The sequence below is a fragment of the Lagenorhynchus albirostris genome, chromosome 6 (assembly GCF_949774975.1).
Source record: "Lagenorhynchus albirostris chromosome 6, mLagAlb1.1, whole genome shotgun sequence".
NCBI lineage: Eukaryota > Metazoa > Chordata > Mammalia > Artiodactyla > Delphinidae > Lagenorhynchus > Lagenorhynchus albirostris.
This window is the reverse complement of record NC_083100.1, coordinates 114931329-114949175: the sequence shown is the minus strand read 5'-3', so window position 1 is coordinate 114949175 and position 17847 is coordinate 114931329. Positions and strand designations below refer to the sequence as shown.

The following is a 17847-nucleotide window of genomic DNA, read 5'->3' as shown; positions in this document are numbered from 1 at the left end:
AGTACTGCAGGCGCGGGGCACGCAGTTGGCGCTCAATACATGCACGCTGGAAGGCCTGTCTGTCCTGTCCCCCTGGGGGGCTGGTCTTGGGCACTGGGGTGGGGTGGCCCCCCGGGTCAGGGTTTAAATGTGGCTGAGACAAGGACGGATGCATCCCCAGGACAGTCCCTGGTGGGAGGGGTGGAAGGAATGCCCACTGATTGAGCACCTACTAAATGCTGAGCGCTGCACCAGGCACTCACTGCGCAAGCACTTCCTGCCTCTCCGTCACCCCAGAGGGACGATGGGGCCGGCAGAGCTGACGTGATTGCCCAGGATCCGTGAGGTGGGTCCCAGGCCCCTGAGCTAGGACCTCAGGCCGGGCATCTCGGCCACTTCCCCAGGTGCCCACGGGTACCCAGCTGAGGGCAGGGGAGCATGAGTTACCAGCAGCTCTGCCGAGGGCTTGGTGACCGTTGGGATGGTGTAGACGCAGGCCGTGGGCACCAGCCCTGTCTTCTTGGTCCTGTCATTCTGGGCCAGGGTCCAGTTCTCAGAGGTCAGCAGCCCCTGCTTCTCTGTCAGGATCAGCAAGTCCCCCTTCTTGAAGGGCAGGAGGGTGGCATCCTCTACAAATCCAGGTCACACGGACACACACACGGGGCAGAGAAGATGCCGTTTCCCAAGGGCTCAGCGGAGGCCACAGGCTGGGCTGGAACCCTGTGGGCCATCTCCTTTGACCGGTGGGGAAACGGAGATGCAGAGCAGTGGGCCCAAGGCCACCCTGACAGTGAGCTGGTGGTGGGATTCCCAGAGCTCTGGCCTTCAGGGGGCCTGGACAGGCACAGAGCCTGGGGTGGCAGGAACTGGGGAGACCTGCTCAGACGCCTGACAAGGAGATGGCTCGCAAGCCGGGAGGCAGGTGGACCAAGGGAACAGAATACCAGCTGGCAGTCACCAAGCCTGCCCGGGAGCTGGGTGACCTCTCTGAGCCTGTTTCCTCAACTGTAAAATGAAGAAAGTCATCCCTCCCTCCTGGGGCTGTTGTGAGGATGGAATGGGCCCCAGGGGCAAAGCTTCTGCTGACGTTTCTTACTGCACTTAAGACCCTGTGCACAGCCCTCCCCTGCTACCTCCCTCCTGAAGCCTGATTTCCAGCCGTGCTCAGGGAAGCCGTGGCCGAGGACTCCACTGCCCGGGCTCACCCCGCCCCCAACCCCCCTCCTGAGCTGTGTGGCCCTGGACAAGTTGTGTCCCTTCTCTGAGCCTCCAGTCCTTGCCTGTAAAATGGGACAACAGGGCAGCTGTGGGGATGGTATGCAAGGCACGGGCGGGTGGCCCAGCTGTTCTCTGCAGGTGAGGGCGCTGGCCCTCCCCACGCTTCCAGCACGAGGACAGTCTTCAGCGCACTTCACTTTGGAGGGTTTGAGACCCCCTCCTGGAGTCTCCTCATCTTGCACATGGGAAGGCCTTGCCTACCGCTGCCCCCCGAGGGCTTGGTGGCCTCTCTCCCTCTCTCTGCTTGAGTCCTTGTGCCCCGCCTGCCACGTCATCACCGGGACCTGGCACGAGCAAGCCACCCACCTTCACCGGGTCCCCTCCCCACCTGGCTGGGTACCTGTGGCCTTCCTGTCCTGCAGGGCCATGGCGAACACGGACCTCTCCTTCAAGCCTTCCAGAAACATGGCCACCAGCTCAGCGATGGCCACGCTGCTGGGGGACCTGAACTTGAACTCCTCTTCGTGCAGCGTCACGAGCACCAGCCTCTGCCCACCCTGGGCCTCCCTGAGGGGGAAAGGGGGCAATGTGACCAGAGGTCTACTCCACCCTCCCCCTGGGTCAGCCCCTCGACAGCCTGGGCGGGGTGACCCGCCTGAGTTACAGATGAAGAAAGCGAGCAGCGAGTCCAGAGCCATGGCAGGGCCAGGGGCTGAGAGTAAGTCTGCCCCAGTCCCAGGCCCCGCTGTGTGTGTGGGCAGGTGGGCCAGAGCTTAGGCTCCCATGGGCTCCAAACGCAGTGGTGGTATTGAGCCCCAGTCTGTGGGGTCAGCTCCGGGCAGGCAAGGTGGTGACCAGCGTGGAGGGCCACCATGGGGCCACCGCAAAGAACGGTGGCGCTGAGATGGAGCGCCAGCCTGGGTGAGCTTGGGCAAGCTACCCAGCCTCTATGTGCTTCCGTTTATTTATCTGCAGACTGGGGGTGCTGGGGGGACTTACTGGCATAGCAGAGAGCACCCAGCACGGTCAGCCTCAGTAAGTGGTGGCCAGCCTGCGCCCTGCACACACTGGTATTGACCACAGTGGCCACACCGGGCTGTGCTTTAACCAATCAGGGGCTCTGGCAGGGCACAAGCAGGCCTTCCCGAAGGGCATGGAGGCCTTCTCAGAAGGTGAGAGCCGTGGAGAGCACAGGGACAGGGCATCCGAGGTCCCACCAGGCGTGCAAGGCCGCCCTCCTGCTGCTCTGTGCCCTGCACACGCAGCCCTGTCCCTCGCTCCCTCTCCCAGACGGCTGGTACCTCCGAGTGAGTGCTTCCCCCGCCCCGTGAGAAGGGAAGGAGCCTGTAAGTGAACGTACAGCCTGGAGGCTGCAAGCTTATGTGCCCCTTTCCAGGGGGGGCTGGGTTCTAAAGGAAGCCTGAGAAGGCAACGCGTGATGTGCAGACACAGTGCTGGCCCTGGGACAGTGGAAGGTGGGTCCCGATCCAGCGGCCATCACACCACGCGTGGGACGTGGTATGAGCCAGCCGGGCTCCCAGGGACGATGTCCCTCCTCCTCTCCCTGTCTCTCCTGGAGCCCCCACGGGCTGAGGTTGTGGGGAGAGAGAGATTTGGGGCCTCTTCCCTCAGGGCACCCACCTGTTGGTGATCAGGCTTATGACCTCCAGGAAAGAGAGTTCTAGGAGCATCTTCTCCTTCTGGTCCAGGAAGTACAGCCCCTTCCAGTTAACAGCCAAGATCAGCTGAGTCTTGGGCAGTCGGGGGCCTGGCGGAAGGAGACAGAAGTGTGAAGCCTGGGCTGGCCCGAGGTGTGGGCCCAGCGGCACCCTCGTACCCGGTCAGACACCATTACCTGAGAGTGTGGTGACTTCAAATAGCCGGGAGAAGAGCAGCGGCCACTTCAGGCAGGCGGTGTTCACCACCTGCTCTTGCACGGCCAGCGGCGTCGTCTGCTTCTGGGTGTACGGGGCCTGCTCGGAGGACACGGTGACGTGTCACCTCCATCGCCCATCACCCCCCACCTAACTGCTCACCCAGCGCCCAGGGTGCTCATTTGCTCGATCATTCTGGGAAGCCTCTGCCTAAAGGCAGGCCAGTGCCGGCGAGGGCTGGGTGGGAGGCTCTGGTGGGCGGTCTTGAGAAGGAAGGGAGGCTTTCCCCTCCTCAGCATCAGAGCTCCAGAGCTGTAGGGCCAGGCTCCTGCCTCAGCCTGGAAGCCTGTGAGGGTCACGTGCAGGTGTCTGCGGGCCCCTGTCTGCAGGCCCCCGTCTCTCGCCAACACTGGCCTCAAGGGGCTGCATGTTGCCCCGTGCCCAAGGCCAGCCACGGTGTGTGTGTCTGTGTGTTGCCGGTGCCCCTCTGCCTCTCTTCTGCGGAGCTCTTCGTCTGCACATTCGGGAGGCGTCTTTCAGGGTCCTCGGCTTTCCCCCACCTTTCACCCTTTCCTCTCCCCATCTCACTGCTCTGTGCTCATCGCTGCCTGTAACATCCAACTGAGCTTTCTTGTTAATTTGTTGAATAAAATATTATTTCTCTGGTTCCTACTTTAAAAGGTGGTTGGGTAACATTCAGATACTGGATTGGGGGATGTAAGTTGATACATCCCACCTGAGACCTGGCAGTATGCGACGGGTGTCAGGGATTTTAGAACAGTCACATACTCTGAAATCCCTTTTCTAGAAATCGATCCTGATGAAATAACTGGCAAACATAGAAAAGGTGTATCTACAAAGAGGTTCACCTTGCTGTTTTAACAGTGAAACATGGGGCATGACCTTACCATTCATCAGTAGGAATCAGTAAAGTGAATTATAACTCATGAATACAGTACTATGCAGCCCTTCAAAACAGAGATCGGTATTTAGTGACACAGAAGTAGGGCCGCAAACTATTAAGTGAAGTAAAGAAGCATGTTTTAAAGTTATCTAATGATAATCCTATTTTTATTTTTTAAAAAGGTATGTTTTGGGCTTCCCTAGTGGTGCAGTGGTTAAGAATCTGCCTGTCAATGCAGGGGACACGGCTTCGAGCCCTGGTCCAGGAAGATCCCACATGCCTCGGAGCAACTATGCCTGTGTGCCACAACTACTGAGCCTGCGCTCTAAAGCCCGTGAGCCGCAGCTACTAAGCCCGTGTGCCACAACTACTGAAGCCCGCGTGCCTAGAGCCCATGCTCCGCAACAAGAGAAGCCACCACAATGAGAAGCCTGCGCACTGCAAGGAAGAGTAGCCCCCGCTCGCCGTAACTAGAGAAAGCCCATGTGCAGCAACGAAGACCCAACACAGCCAAAAAAAAAAAGGCGTGTTTCTCTCACTCCAATCATATGCATGTCTCCATTGTGTACATGTGAATAAGGCAGTCTAGAAGGACACACGTCACAAGCTTAAGAGGGATGAGCTCTTTGATGTGACATTATTGGTGATTTCCCTGTTGTTTTTGTATTTGTCTGTATTTTCTGGTTTATTTGGTAATGCCCAGGTTTTAAGTGTTTAATGGAAAAAAATCAGTGAAACTATGTTCACTTTGGAAAAAGTGTGGTGTGAATTTCCTAATTCTTTACTCTCACCCCAACTGCCCCTTCCCAAATTACGAAGCCACTTCTCACTCATGTTCATCTGGGGTTGTGTGCATCTCTTGTTCCCCTCCGTCTCGTACTAGCCCTAAAACGTCCATGGTCTCTCCCCTGTAAACACATCCACTCAGGCTGGGAAACAACGGGAACAACCAACAGGGTTTGCTTCCCCAAATTCCCGTTCAAGGATTGTCCCCAAGGGATGCTAGCCACTGCCTTGTGGAACAGAGCATATGCGATCAAGCTTGTGCGGGGAACATTGGGTAAGACAATCAGGCTTCTGTCCTGCAGGACTTCTTAGAGCCTTTCCTAAGGGCTGTGCACTGTGACACCCTAAGAGCAGGAAAGACCACGCTGCATCCCCTGCCGCAGGCGTACAGGACCCTTGTCTACGGACCCACTTTGAGCACCTCCTCCTGTGTTGCCAGAATGGAAAGCGTGTTGCTTGGTCATCCTCCCTGCCCTTCTCTGCACTTGGATGGCCCCTGCTGCCACTCCCCCGGGGCTTATCCCCCTGCCACTGGGCTCTCAACCCCTGACAGACAAGCGCCTTGTTGCCTTCGTATCTCCCACTGCTTGTCGTGTTCTTTCTTGGCCCCCAGTGCAAGTTAATGCAGGGGAGGCATTAACCAAAGGCTTGTATCCTCAGTAACCCCCCGTGCACAGCTCTCCTGCAGCAGCTGCACCAGCCAGCCAGGTCCTCAGAGATGCCTTTGCACCCTCAGGCCACGCTGCAGAGCAAAGCACCCTATGAGGAAGGAGGCTCTGACAGAGGGCCGGGTTTGGGACAGCCCTGTGGGGAGGGGAAGAGAGACAGGGGGACTGAATCAGACAGCCTGTCTTTGTCCCTTCTTGGGGTGGAAGTTTAGGAGCAGCAGAAACCTCTGCTGGTGCAGGTGATCTCGAGAACATGAGTGGGTGTTGGGAGGTGCAGGTAGAGGCTTGGGGATGAGGCTGTGAGCCTCCGGGAGCCGCCTTCACTTGGTGCGGGCTGACCAAGCAGGGGTAGAAGAGGGGCAGCCCTCCCTGCTGTCCAGAGCCAGCCCCGGGCACACAGGGCCCAGCAAGGGGACACCGTAAGGCTTGGGGCCAGGATGGGGCCTCACAGGGCGGGCCTGGTGCCGAGGCAAGGGCGCACTCGCGGTCAGCAGCTGGGGATGCCCTCCCGCGCCGGAAGGCCAGGGCCCAGCCCGACACTGCAGTGGAGACCAGTGCAGGGCTGAGCTGCCCTGACCTATGGCAGGATGCCACCGTGGAAGGAGGAGGGAAGACGGAACGGGCCTGTCAGAGGGAGTGGACCTGAGCGAGACTCTTTCAACCTGAAGAGACAGGGCTCTGCTGAGCGGCAAGTTAGTCTCCCAACCCCCCATGAGTGGGGACTCGTCACGGGGTCTCCATCCGCTTTACACACCCCAGGGCCCCCAGGGCCCCCATAAAGAGCTGCACAGCCCCAGTGCACAGGCTCTGGGGAGCTGACCTCAGTGAGGGCGGCGGTGACCAGGCTGGCCCACTTCTCTGGGGGCTTGGTCCTGTAGAGCTTCGGGGGGACACAGCTGGGCAGCAGCTCCTGGACGGCCTGGCTCCTCACCGAGGCGCCGAGCTGCACGGCGCAGCACTGGGCCAGCAGTTGCACCAGCTCTTTCTCCTGCACAGCCCGGGGGACACACAGCGGGGGGGGCGGGCGTTGAGAGCCCACCCTCCCCCAGGACGCTCTCGCCCCGGGGCAGCAGAGGTGACCAGCCACCTCCGCTAGGCAGGACCTGCCCCTCCCCCAACACGGCAGAACCTCCGCGGGCCCCAACTGGGCCCCGACGCTGGCTGGGCTCCGGCTGGCAGGCAGGGACCTCCCAGCAGCCTTGGCCTGAGCCCTGCGGGGCCTCTGCCTGAGGACAAGGGGGGATCCCCTGTGCCCCTCTCTCAGCCCTCCGGAGCCAGAGAATGTGTGGGAGGGAGCTCTGAGGCCTGGGTGGAGCCCCAAACACTGCTGTCTGAGTGGGGTGAGGGTGGGCGAGGCCTTCACCCTGTCTCCCCCAGTCCTCACTGAGCAAAGGTGACCAGTGGCCACCCCTGTATGGCCTCTGCAGGGCTCGTGTGGGTGGAAGCCTGTGTAAGGCCCCAGCATGCACAGCACAGAGCAGGGTTCCTGCTCCAAGCAGCCCAGGGCTTCCCGGGAGACCAGAACCTTGCCCGGCCACCCAGCTGCCTGCCCTCCGGGCCCCCTTTTCCCCTCACCCCTGCCTCTCCCTGCCCACTGCCCCATTCCAGGCAGGCCTCCAGGGCTGCCGTGGCTGCCTCCGACCCCCAGGGCAGCACCCTCCGATTCAGGCCCGGGAGGTCTGCACCCACTGAACAGGGGCAGTGCTGCCCTAGGGCTTCAGGTGCACAAGCTCCCTTCCCTCGAGTCTCACAAACATACGGAAAGCTCAGGTGACTCTGCACTTTCCAGCTGAGGGCCAGAGGTTCAGAGAGGTGACCTAAAGTTCCAAGGTCACACTGCCAGGAAGAGGCACAGGTGGGCCCTGAACTCAAGTGCTGGGGCTCCAAGGCCATGTTCTTCACCCCCAGGCCCTGCTGCCCCATAAGCAGCTGCCGTGGTGAGGCCAGGTGGGCTCGGGGCTGATGGGAGGGCTTCCCCACCTGCTGCAGGTGCCCCAAACCCCAGCGGCTTGAGCAAACCTATGGCTGAGGGACGAGATGGAGGCGGCCGGGCAGGGACAGCTGCGCCCAGAGGGGCCCAGGGACCTGCACTGGCGGACGTACCCCCGGGCCCGCTCCTCTCCCCTGGCGGCCTGCCCTCCAGCTCCCCACGGCCATCCCTGGTGGCCGCAGCCCAGCTGCCCTTGCTCTGTCTCCGCCGCCCCTGCGCTGGAACAGGGCGCTTCCTCAGGCTGTCTGATGGGTGGGTCTTCAGGGCCCTGACGGCCGCGGTCCCCTCACCTTCTCGAAGCTGTACTCGCCAGACCGGACTCCGTGGAGGACTTGGTGGTAAATGAGGCGGGTGCTGACCGGGTCCTCCCGGGAGTCATGCCACGGGGTGAAGAACTCCTTCCGGAAGTAGAGGCGCCAGGGCGTCTGGCGCTCGCTCTCGCCCCTCTCCCGGGCCAGCTGCTCACACTGGGCCACGGCGTCCATCACGTGGTCGCGCCCGCTGCCCAGGGACCAGAACTGAGGCCAGAATCGGGGCGGCAGGGGTGAGTGACTGCTGCATGTCAGGCTGCCCCACCTGCCCTTGGCACACGCAGGACAAGAGCCCGCTGGACGCCCGAGGGACTCCTCCCCATGTGGCGTGGACTGTCAATCACCCCCCCAACACTGTCCCCCTGCCCGCCCCGCCCACAGGCGGCACATGCCCACGTGACGGGGTCGGAACACTCTGATTGGTTGGTTGGCGTGAGCACGTCTCGGTCTGAGGCTGTGGGCATGGGCGTCAGGGCATCTGGGGGGGGCGACGATGTGGGGTTCAGGTGGGGCACTGCTGGTGTGACCTCCGCACTGCTACATGGGAGTCTGAGCTCCCAGCGTGGGGGGCTTGGAGCAGGATGTGGGGGGGGCCCTACCAGCGTGCCTGTGACACCGTCTGGGGCCGAGGTACAGCCACTGGGCTGAGCGCATGAGTGTTGGGGCAGGTGGGCAGGTTGCCTGGTTGGGAGGCATGTCTGTGAGCGGGAGTTTGTGTTCGTATCTGTGTTTGGCAGCCGGCAAGGCGAGCGGTGGCTAGGCTGATAGGCGGGTGGTGGATGGGACCCCCTGGCCAGTACCTTGTCGTACACGGCAACCTGCAGGGAAAAGCCCACGTGGTCGCTGAGGCCCTGCTTGTGGGCGATGTGCAGGCAGACTTCCCGAGACGTCGAGGCTGAGTCCACCGAGACGGTCAGGCTCTCTCCAGTCGCCAAGGTCACATGGATCGGGACGCGCTTCTTGGACTTGACAGCCTGGGGACACACGAAGACTCAGGTCCTCTAGCCGGGAGGCTCCTGGACTCAGCTGCCGGCGCTGGTGCTCCCGGAACCCTGGGATGGGAGGCCGGTCCACCATCCCCTCTTCTCAACACGCTGCCTCTGCTGGCTCATCCCCGTGGGTTCCAGGGGGAGGAGCCTTCTGAAGCCCCACCCGGTTCGGCAGGGAGTTAACAGAAGTCCTGGCCAACGGACATCTGCTACTGAACTGACAGACGGGGCCAGGGCCGCGCCCCTGGGATGCAGCCGGCAAGTGGGAGGCCCAATTTTAACATGAGATCCCTGAACTCTGGCTGGGTGACTCAGAATCACAGAAAGTCAAGAAGCTCTCGGAAATGGCTGGGTCTCGTACTCTGGAACGTTTTGGGTCCAAGGAAGCCACTGTTCCTCTCTGTGTACAGCAGGGCGTGAGCACCACCACACCGTTAAGGCAGGTTCACATGCAACTCCAAGGCTCATGGGCAGAGCAGGTAGGTAAGGTGGAAGTGGGGAGGCCCTGTGGACTCGGGTGGCAGGGCGAGGATGGGAGGGGGTGTGGCGGGAGGTTACCCTGGTATAGGGCACCATGGGGCACAGACAGTGAGTGCCTTTCAGGAGCTGCAGGTATAGTGCGGGGCAGGGGTGTCCCCTCAACCCTGCCTGCTTCTGAAGGTCCTTTCCTGAGGATACTGCAGGAGCTCACAGGTGACACAAACAACATTGCCACCACGGCAGACAACCTTGGTTGGCCATATAAAATGCGTATGTCCTCGGGAGGGGTAACGCTTTAAGCAGCCACTCACACCCTGCAGCTAAGGAACTGAGTAGACTTACTTTCCCCTTCAGCTGGTAGGGCCCTAAAGGAATGCCGATTTAGATTGGTGGCAAGGGTGCAATTCTGAAGGCTGGACCAGGCCTGGGGAGGGTCCCAGGGACCACAGGCACAGAAGGCGGTGGACGGGCCCGGAGTGCACACTTCCTGCCGGCAGCCCCATGAGCTGGAAGAGCCATGACGGCTGGCACCACCCCACATGGACCGTCTCTCGCCCCTACCTGCAGCTCCAGCCAGGAGGGCGGCTCCGTGCGCACCCCGTTGGCACAGGTGCGTCTCAGGCGCTCAGCACAGAAGGGCCCGTAGCCGACTGGCCCTTGACCAATGAAGTTCAGCAGATACTGGTGGGCGAGGAAGGGAAGGGGACGAAGACACTTAGAATAGAGAACACTTTCTACTTACTGTCCAGATTCTAGAAACTGTGATACTAATTGTAACTATGGATGTTGGATGTGTTAACTAACCTTACTTGGCAATCATTCTGCAATACACACCTATCTAAAATCACTACACTGTACACCCTACACTTGAACAATGTTATATGTCAATTATATTTCAGTAAAACTGGAAAAAATTTTTAAATGAAAATAAAAATGATAATAGTGTTGGCAAAGGTGCATTGACATGGGGCTCTCACACTGTGAGAAGAAATATCAATTGCACGGCATTTCTGAGGAGTCATTTGTCAATACGTTTTAAATAGTACATAGTTTAAAAAGTACACTCTTCGACTTAATAATTCAAACCTATGATAAAGGGAGATATATAGGTTTTTTTGCTTTTCATTTTTTAAATTTATTTAGTCTTTTGGCTGCATTGGGTCTTCGTTGCTGTACGTGGGCTTTCTCTAGTTGTGGCGAGCAGGGGCTACACTTTGTTGCGATGCGCGGGCTTCTCATTGCGGTGGCTTCTCTTGTTGCAGAGCACGGGATCTAGGCACGCGGGCTTCAGTAGTTGCAGCATGTGGGCTCAGTAGTCATGGCACGCAGGCCCTAGTGCATGCGGGTTGCAGGAGCTGTGGCATGCAGGCTCAGTAGTTGTGCCGCATGGGCTCTAGGGCGCATGGGCTTCAGTAGTTGTGGTGCGTGGGCTCAGTAGTTTGTGGTTTGCTGTCTCTAGAGCACAGGCTCAGTAGTTGTGGCGCAGGGGCTTAGCTGCTCCGCGGCATGTGGGATCTTCCCGGACCAGGGCTCGAACCCATGTCCCCAGCTTTGGCAGGCGGATTCTTAACCACTGTGCCACCAGGGAAGTCCCTATAGTTTTTAATCATAGTGGTGTTTATGGTGATGGGCAATTGGAAGATGGATCCTAAATGTCCATCAATGAGTGAAATACGCGCTGGGACAGCACTAACAGATGGCATTAGCACAGCCATTTGGGAACAGTTTATGACATGAGAAGACACATAAGATAAGTGAAAGCTGCAGGAGAGCCGATGTTCAAAATATGTTTGATAAGATGCTGAAACAAGGCATTGAAAACTTTTTTGTCTCTCAGAGAGATTCTTTGAGGAGATGCAGCCTGGAAGGGTTTACTGGTGTCAAGGGTGGCCCAGGGCCTAGGGCAGATGGCCAGGGTGACCACACTTCCTGCTGTCCCTGAAGGGACAAGAGGTAGTGATATTGTTTTCTATGTGATTCCAAGTATGACCCTATCACACCACAAAAGGCCAGGAATTGTAATGGAAGTTACCTCTGGGTGTGGGGATGACTTTTATTTTCTTTCTAGATTTTCTTCATATCCTACATATTACACTTTTTTTTTTTTTTTTTTTTTTTTTTGCGGTACGTGGGCCTCTCACTGTTGTGGCCTCTGCCATTGCGGAGCACAGGCTCTGGACGCGCAGACTCAGCGGCCATGGCTCACGGGCCCAGCCGCTCCGCGGCATGTGGGATCTTCCCGGACTGGGGCACGAACCGTGTCCCCTGCATCGGCAGGTGGACTCTCAACCACTGCGCCACCAGGGAAGCCCCCTACATATTATTTTTATCATCAGAACCAAAAGGTATATTAGAGTAGCAAGGGCTGGGGCCTCCAACACTTGAAAGCACCTCCCTTGTTAGTTCTAAGGCCTAGAGAGAGATGCTGCAGCCAATCTCTGGTTGGTGCTCACTCCTCAGACCCCTTTGCCTTTTCAATGCCCACTGCACCCATTGATTGTCTCATTGTCTCCTGGTGACTGAGCCCAGGTAAGATGACTCTGCAGATCCTGATTAGAGGTTGGAAGGAGCATCCTTTTTTGCAGATGGGAAACTGAGGCTCAAAGAAGCCCAGGCACTGATACCCATCCTGGCCTGCAGTAGCAGGAGAACTGGGCCATGCATGCGTCAGGATGTCTGGACCTGCTCCAGGGCCCCGGGCCCACCCGTGCTGCCCCCGCCTTCAGCCCCTGCCCCCGGCCCTTCCCACCTTCATGAACCTTTCGGAGGGCGGGAAACAGCCCAGGCACAGGCCAAGCAGGATCCAGCCCCGGGCCAGGCTGCTTGTTTTGTAGTTCTCCGAGAGCTGCTTGCAGATCTGGCAGTAAATCTCGTCCCTAAAAGACACGGAGCGCTGGGAGGCCAGGCAGGGGGCTGGCTCTGGGGGAGAAGAGGAGAACGGGGCACAGGGGCACACAGCTCCTTCTGCACCCCTAGGGGCAGACATGTCTGCAGGGGGACCTCCAGCCTCCTCGCCTCCAATTGCTTTTGCTGCACACCCTCACCTCCTCACATCCAGGCCCACCGTGGACCCTGTCATCTCCCAGGACTGTGCTCCCTCCAATGTCTCCCCAGTGGGCTCTGTAGCCCCACTCCTTTTTTTTTCCCCCTTAATATTTATTTATTTATTTGGCTGTGCTGCGTCTTAGTTGCGGCACATGGAACCTAGTTCCTGAGCAGGGATCGAACCCGGGCCCCCTGCATTGGGAGCGTGGAGTCTTAACCACTGGACCACCAGGGAAGTCCCTCTGCGCCCCCGTTCCTGATAGCCCTTGTTTCCTGTCTTCCCAAGGCCTCAGCCCTCCGTCCTCCTAGTCAGTCATCTCGGCCCCTTGGGCCTTTGCTCCCGCCCTCACCCACTCTGCTCACAGCACCTTGACCCTCCAGCTGTGGGTCACAGCTACAGGATGGGCCGAGGGGTCTCCAGCCAAAGCCCTGCTCCTAGTAGATCAGCCCACTCTGATCTGTTCCTTTCCCCAACCTCACAGTTATTTCAAACCTTTCCCTCTGCCTAGAGGTCCTCCCCCTTCCCCTGAATGCAGCACCCCCCACCCCGCCACTGCAGGGAGGAGAGTGGGGACTTCAAGGGAGAACCCCTCAACTCCTCACCTCCTGATCAGTTCCCATTCCCACAGGCTCATGAGCCTCTCTTCTCTGTGTCCTCTTGGGGAAGGGGCTTTCCTCCACTCTTCCCTGCTGACTCAAGCCTCTATCGACTTATAAAAGTGTCACATTAGCCTCTCCAACCTCACACATCCAGAGACCAGCATCTTTCCCCTAATTACACAGTGGTATGCTCCTAAATGTTTAACAACCAACTCTTCTGGGGGAAAAAGCCCTGAAATTCATTGCATTTGCCAATTTCTGTGGTGTAAATATTCCCACCAGTGCTGATTTCAAGCTACCAATGTCACGTTGCTGACCACAGAGTTCAGAAGAGATGTGCACGGCCAGCTTTCCTGGGCCAGTACAGTCAGTCCCAGCAGACCTCCTCCTTCTGCAGCCTCTGCAGGCACTGCCATCAACCACTCTCCCAGATGGGAAATCTGGGGGCCACCCCAGACTCCACCCATCAGCCACCACATCCTACTATCTGTCTCCTGGAAAATTTCTCTGTCCCCTGCTCTCCACTTCTGCTCCCTGGGCTCCCTCATCAGCTCTGCAGCAGCCCTCTCCTGGCCTCCCACCCCCAGGCTCCATCCCTCCATGTCATTGCCAGGAAGATCTTTCTGGAAGTCATCTATGATCATGGTCTTCTCTTAAAGCTTTTCCCTGTGCTCTAAGGATTGAATTCAAACTCCGGGCCCCAGCTGGGACAAATCATCCGGAATTGCAGACCCTCAGGCTGTTTCAGAACTCTGTGATCCTGATCACCCTCTCCCTCTGTCTAGCGAACACCCCTCCTCCTTCCCACCCCACCTGGCCCTACTCTTTTTCGGTGCCCCCACTGGATCAACACCTTAGCACAGGCAGTTATTGTGGGTCTCCGGGTCCTCCCATGCTCCCCAACTAAAGGATGGACTCCTTGAGGACAGAGACACGTTGTCTTCATCTCTACATCCCCAGCCCACAGGCCAGGGCCTGGCCCTGAGCAGGTACTTAATAAACATTTATCAAACGTGTGGCTGGATGTGAAGTGGGGCATTTGCTTTGTCTTGGAATTTGGCTAAGACTCCAAAGCCAAGGATAAACAGATGATAATACTCAATATTCTAAAGAGATACACTCTTGTAGGATTTACTAAAAGATGGCAGAACCAGTCCAGCCAGCACGCCATCTCCAGCCTGCATAAAGGAAGGTGAGAAATTTGAAAGGTGATTCCTGGAAGCGACTTCATGGGAGTAGAGAGATCTCTGGCTCATCTTCACTACATCTAAGTGAGGGGGAGTGAGGGGGGACCCAGGAGAACTGCTAATGGAGATGGAGATTGTCTGCTAGAGACGGGACCCATCTCACTCCCCATCTGAGGCATGATGAGCCCCAGCAGCCCATTGAACCACCCCAGGGTACTGGAATGGGGCATGATGACAGAGCTCTTGAGAGTGCTTCGTTTGTGTCCCCTGGAGATAAAAGTTGGGGGTCTCCATGAACAAGAGACTAGTGTCTGCTTCCTGCTAGAGAAGTCTAAGCCACCCTTGATGGGCAAGATGGAGAAAGAACAGTCAAGAGCTGAGAACTGCACTTGTACAGTTTGGTGGGGCAAGCGTGGATGGGTGTCGGTTGACCAAGAGGAGGCCATGGAAGGAGCTGGGCTTCAGGCATCTTGCTGGGATCCACACAAGCAGGTCAACCATCATTCCAGAGGGTCCCAGTGGTTAAGAGGCTGTGGTATGTTCCATTAGGGTCTAGAGATGACAGAGAACGTCAAGGGATCTCTGAGACAGTATTGGCCCCAGCTGGGGTCAGGACTGTGTGGAAATGTCTACAGGGTATCTGAAGAACCCACAATCATCTTATATGGGTCTGCCATGTTGGAGGGTGTGGTGGCCAGTGAGGACTAACCATGAGAGAATTACCAGTAGAACCAACTAAGTTGGAAGAGTTGCCATGTTAGTGTCATGCAGGCAGCTAAAACGCTAGTCTTACTGGCTTGAAGAACCAGAAGACAGAGTTTGGGTACCCACAGCAGTTGAAAGTGAAAAGAGAAATCCTGTAATGAAGACAGCCAAAGAAGAGCAGTCCTACATTTTGCATATAAAATCTTCCTGAATCTCTGGCTCACCCTTGATCTACACATGTGTGGGGAAGACTCCAGGTAGTCCAGCAAAGGCTAAAATAACTGAACAGGGTTTCCAGGTGCTGCTCACCAAAGGGAGGCAGAGTTTGAATCCACCCAAGTTAATTGTCTGCCAAAATGAAAAGTCAACACTCTCTGAAGGAATACAACAGATTCCAGAGTCTCTAAACATATCATCCCCAAATGTCTAGGATACAATCCCAAAGTACTAGATTTCTGAGAAAATAACAGTCAGGTACTGGACATATGAGGAAACAGGAAAACATGACCATTCTCAAGAGAAAAGGCAATCAGTGGAAACTGGCCCCAAGATGAACCAGATATGGATTTATCAGAAAAGGTTTAATAACTATCATAACTGTGCTCAAAGATATAAAGGACACTATGCTCATAGTGAATGAACAAACAGGATATCTTGGCAGAGAAACAGAAACTATAAAAAAGAACCAATTGCAAACTCTAGAATTGAAAAATATAACATCTGAAATTAAAAAAAAAAATGTTGGATGGGTATAATAGCAGACTGGGGAAGACCAAAGAAAAATCAGTGAATGTGAAGATAGATTAATAGAAACTATCCAATCGAAAGAACAGAGGAGAAAAAAAGAAAGCAGGGATGAACAGACCCTCAGGGATGTGAGGGATAATATAAAAGTCTTCCATAGGTTTAATTAGAGTTCAAAGGAAAAGAGAGAGAGAATGAAGTAGAAAAAAACATTTGAAGAAATAATGCCCCAAATTCCCCCAATTTGGTTAAAAATAATAACTTAAAATATGTGAACCCTTGAGATACAGTAGTCTGTCCCTGAAAGCAGTATACATGGTTCTTTAAATTTCTATAAAAACACAATTCCTGTAAAGCAAATTGTATATAAAGTAAAATATATGTAACATAAATGAGGGACTTGCCCATTTAAACGGACTTGCATTAAAGCTGGTTATCAAATGAATCACCAGCCCATGATGAATTTGTCTTCCTAAAACTGGGTTTCACCCAGGGGTTTTAACCCAGAGCAAATAGAGAACCCTTGATGATAACGTCTGCTGTCCTGAGACCCAGCCGGCAGGCCCCAGGGTAGGGAGCAGGGTAGGGCTGCAGCCATGGGCTGAGAGCCAATGAGGGGTCCCATGTTCTGAATGGGGTGCGACGGGGGTGGGGACTGACCTGAGGCTGGGCCGCAGGATGGCATAACCCACAATGAACTGCACCTTCTCCAGATTGGACATGGGTCGGTCTGAGATGGGTTCGTCAGGATCAAATGCCTCTTCCCTGATATTCAGCTGGCTGGCCACCTTGAAACCCAAAGGCGGCAGTCAGGACACCTGAGATTCTTCCCATTTGCAAAGGAGGAAACCGGGGCGAAAGCCTGGAATGCTGCCGCAGGCCAGCCAGCGGGCAGCAGAGCTGGGGACAGGCCCAGGTCCCCTGTCCCTGGGCTCACCTGGCCCGTGACCCTGGAGGACCGCTTCAGATTCATGGAGGAGATGTCCTTGGTCCCTCTGTCCCTGTGGTTGGGCCTCTGTGGATGGAGAGAGTTCTTGAGGGATGGTGAGCTGGGGTAGCACCTCCCAATCTGACCCAACAGTGCCTAGGGTGGGGCTAGTCTCCAGATCCCCCAGCCATTTCCCAGCCGATTGACAAAGCGCCGAGCAGCCCCTCATCTTGACCGAGCTGTGCAACACTGACAGGTGTGCATTGCCATCCTCACAGCTGAGTGAGGAAACAGGCGAGGGAAAGTGAGAAACTGGGCAAAAGCTGCTCGGCCAGTCACCCGCCCTCTGGGAGGGCTCAGGACTGTCCTGATTCCAAAGCTTGGACCTCTCGCCAGCCAAGCGGGCTGGGTCTGAGCCCAGGTGCCCAGGACAGCCCCAGGCTATGGTCATTCTCTGTGACAATTTGGTGGATGAATTGGAATACACTCCACCCACTGCAAGGTAGGGCTTTCCCAGAGATGAGAAGATTCTAAGCTGCGGGGCCTGGTCTGGGTGGGGGGGGGTCTGCCCCCAGCCATCGTGATCTGCTGGTCTCCTTAGGCAGGGGTCACACCCTGTCCTGATGGTGTCATGAGAAGTTCCTGCCAAAATTAGAGCTCAATGTGGGACCGGGTCCAGGGCTGGGCACCAGCTTCTGGCTGGGCTAAAACTGGTTTGCCACACAGGGGACAAACATAAAACATGGTAGGCTGGCGGGCGAGGGTGGGCAAGGCTCACTCAGCCCACTGCTCCTCCTCGGGGGGCACACGGTGGGTGCTTAATAAGTGTGCAGGAAGGAACATTCGAGATCTGACCTCTGGGAAGCCAGTCCTCCCTGTGCTCACCTTCCAGAGGTGCCAGTGGCTGGACCACCTCCCAGCATCCCCTCCCTGAGAGGTGGCCAGCCTCCAAGGTGGTCCCCAGTGGCCCTTGCCTCCTGACATTCTCACCCACCGTGGCATGTAGGCATTGAAGCTTCCTTCCTGCTGTCTCTCTGAGGTCACTCATTGTGGAGGAAGCATATGTGAGAACACTCGGGCAGCACCACGGAGAGGCCCAGGTGGCCAGAGCTGAGGTCTCCTGCCAGCAGCTATGTGAGGGAGCCATTTGGAAGCAGATCCCATAGCCCCAGTCGAGCTTGGAGATGACAGCTTGACTGCAACCTCACCAGAGACCTTGAGCCCGAACTAACCAGCTAAGCTGTTCCTGACCCTCAAAAACTGTCTGAGATAACGAATGTGGGCTGTTTCAAGCTGTCAAATTTAGGGGGTAATTTGTTACACAGCAATGAATGACTATTACACTCTGCAGAGCCCACATCTCTAGAGGTCAGGGAGTCAGGGCTTGAGTTTGGGCAACTTCCATGTAATCCCTGGACCAGATCTGGCCACGTGATGCC

General features: G+C 56.6%; 1 protein-coding gene across 3 annotated transcripts in view; it reads right to left on the bottom strand.

Annotated features, from left to right (window-relative positions):
- The window catches only part of MYO7B (myosin VIIB), a 77791-nt gene that overhangs the window by 8025 nt on the left and 51919 nt on the right, over positions 1-17847 (bottom strand). For 2 of the 3 annotated variants that reach the window (XM_060151542.1, XM_060151543.1), the window contains exons 24-34: positions 16418-16495; positions 16141-16268; positions 11949-12075; positions 9761-9880; positions 8531-8704; positions 7710-7937; positions 6250-6417; positions 3053-3170; positions 2839-2965; positions 1598-1764; positions 427-608 (exon numbers count right to left, since the gene is read on the bottom strand). In XM_060151542.1, the coding sequence (XP_060007525.1) occupies positions 427-608; positions 1598-1764; positions 2839-2965; positions 3053-3170; positions 6250-6417; positions 7710-7937; positions 8531-8704; positions 9761-9880; positions 11949-12075; positions 16141-16268; positions 16418-16495 (1617 nt within the window). The remainder of the gene's footprint in view (positions 1-426; positions 609-1597; positions 1765-2838; positions 2966-3052; positions 3171-6249; positions 6418-7709; positions 7938-8530; positions 8705-9760; positions 9881-11948; positions 12076-16140; positions 16269-16417; positions 16496-17847) is intronic. The other variant, XM_060151544.1, reaches the window with a different exon arrangement.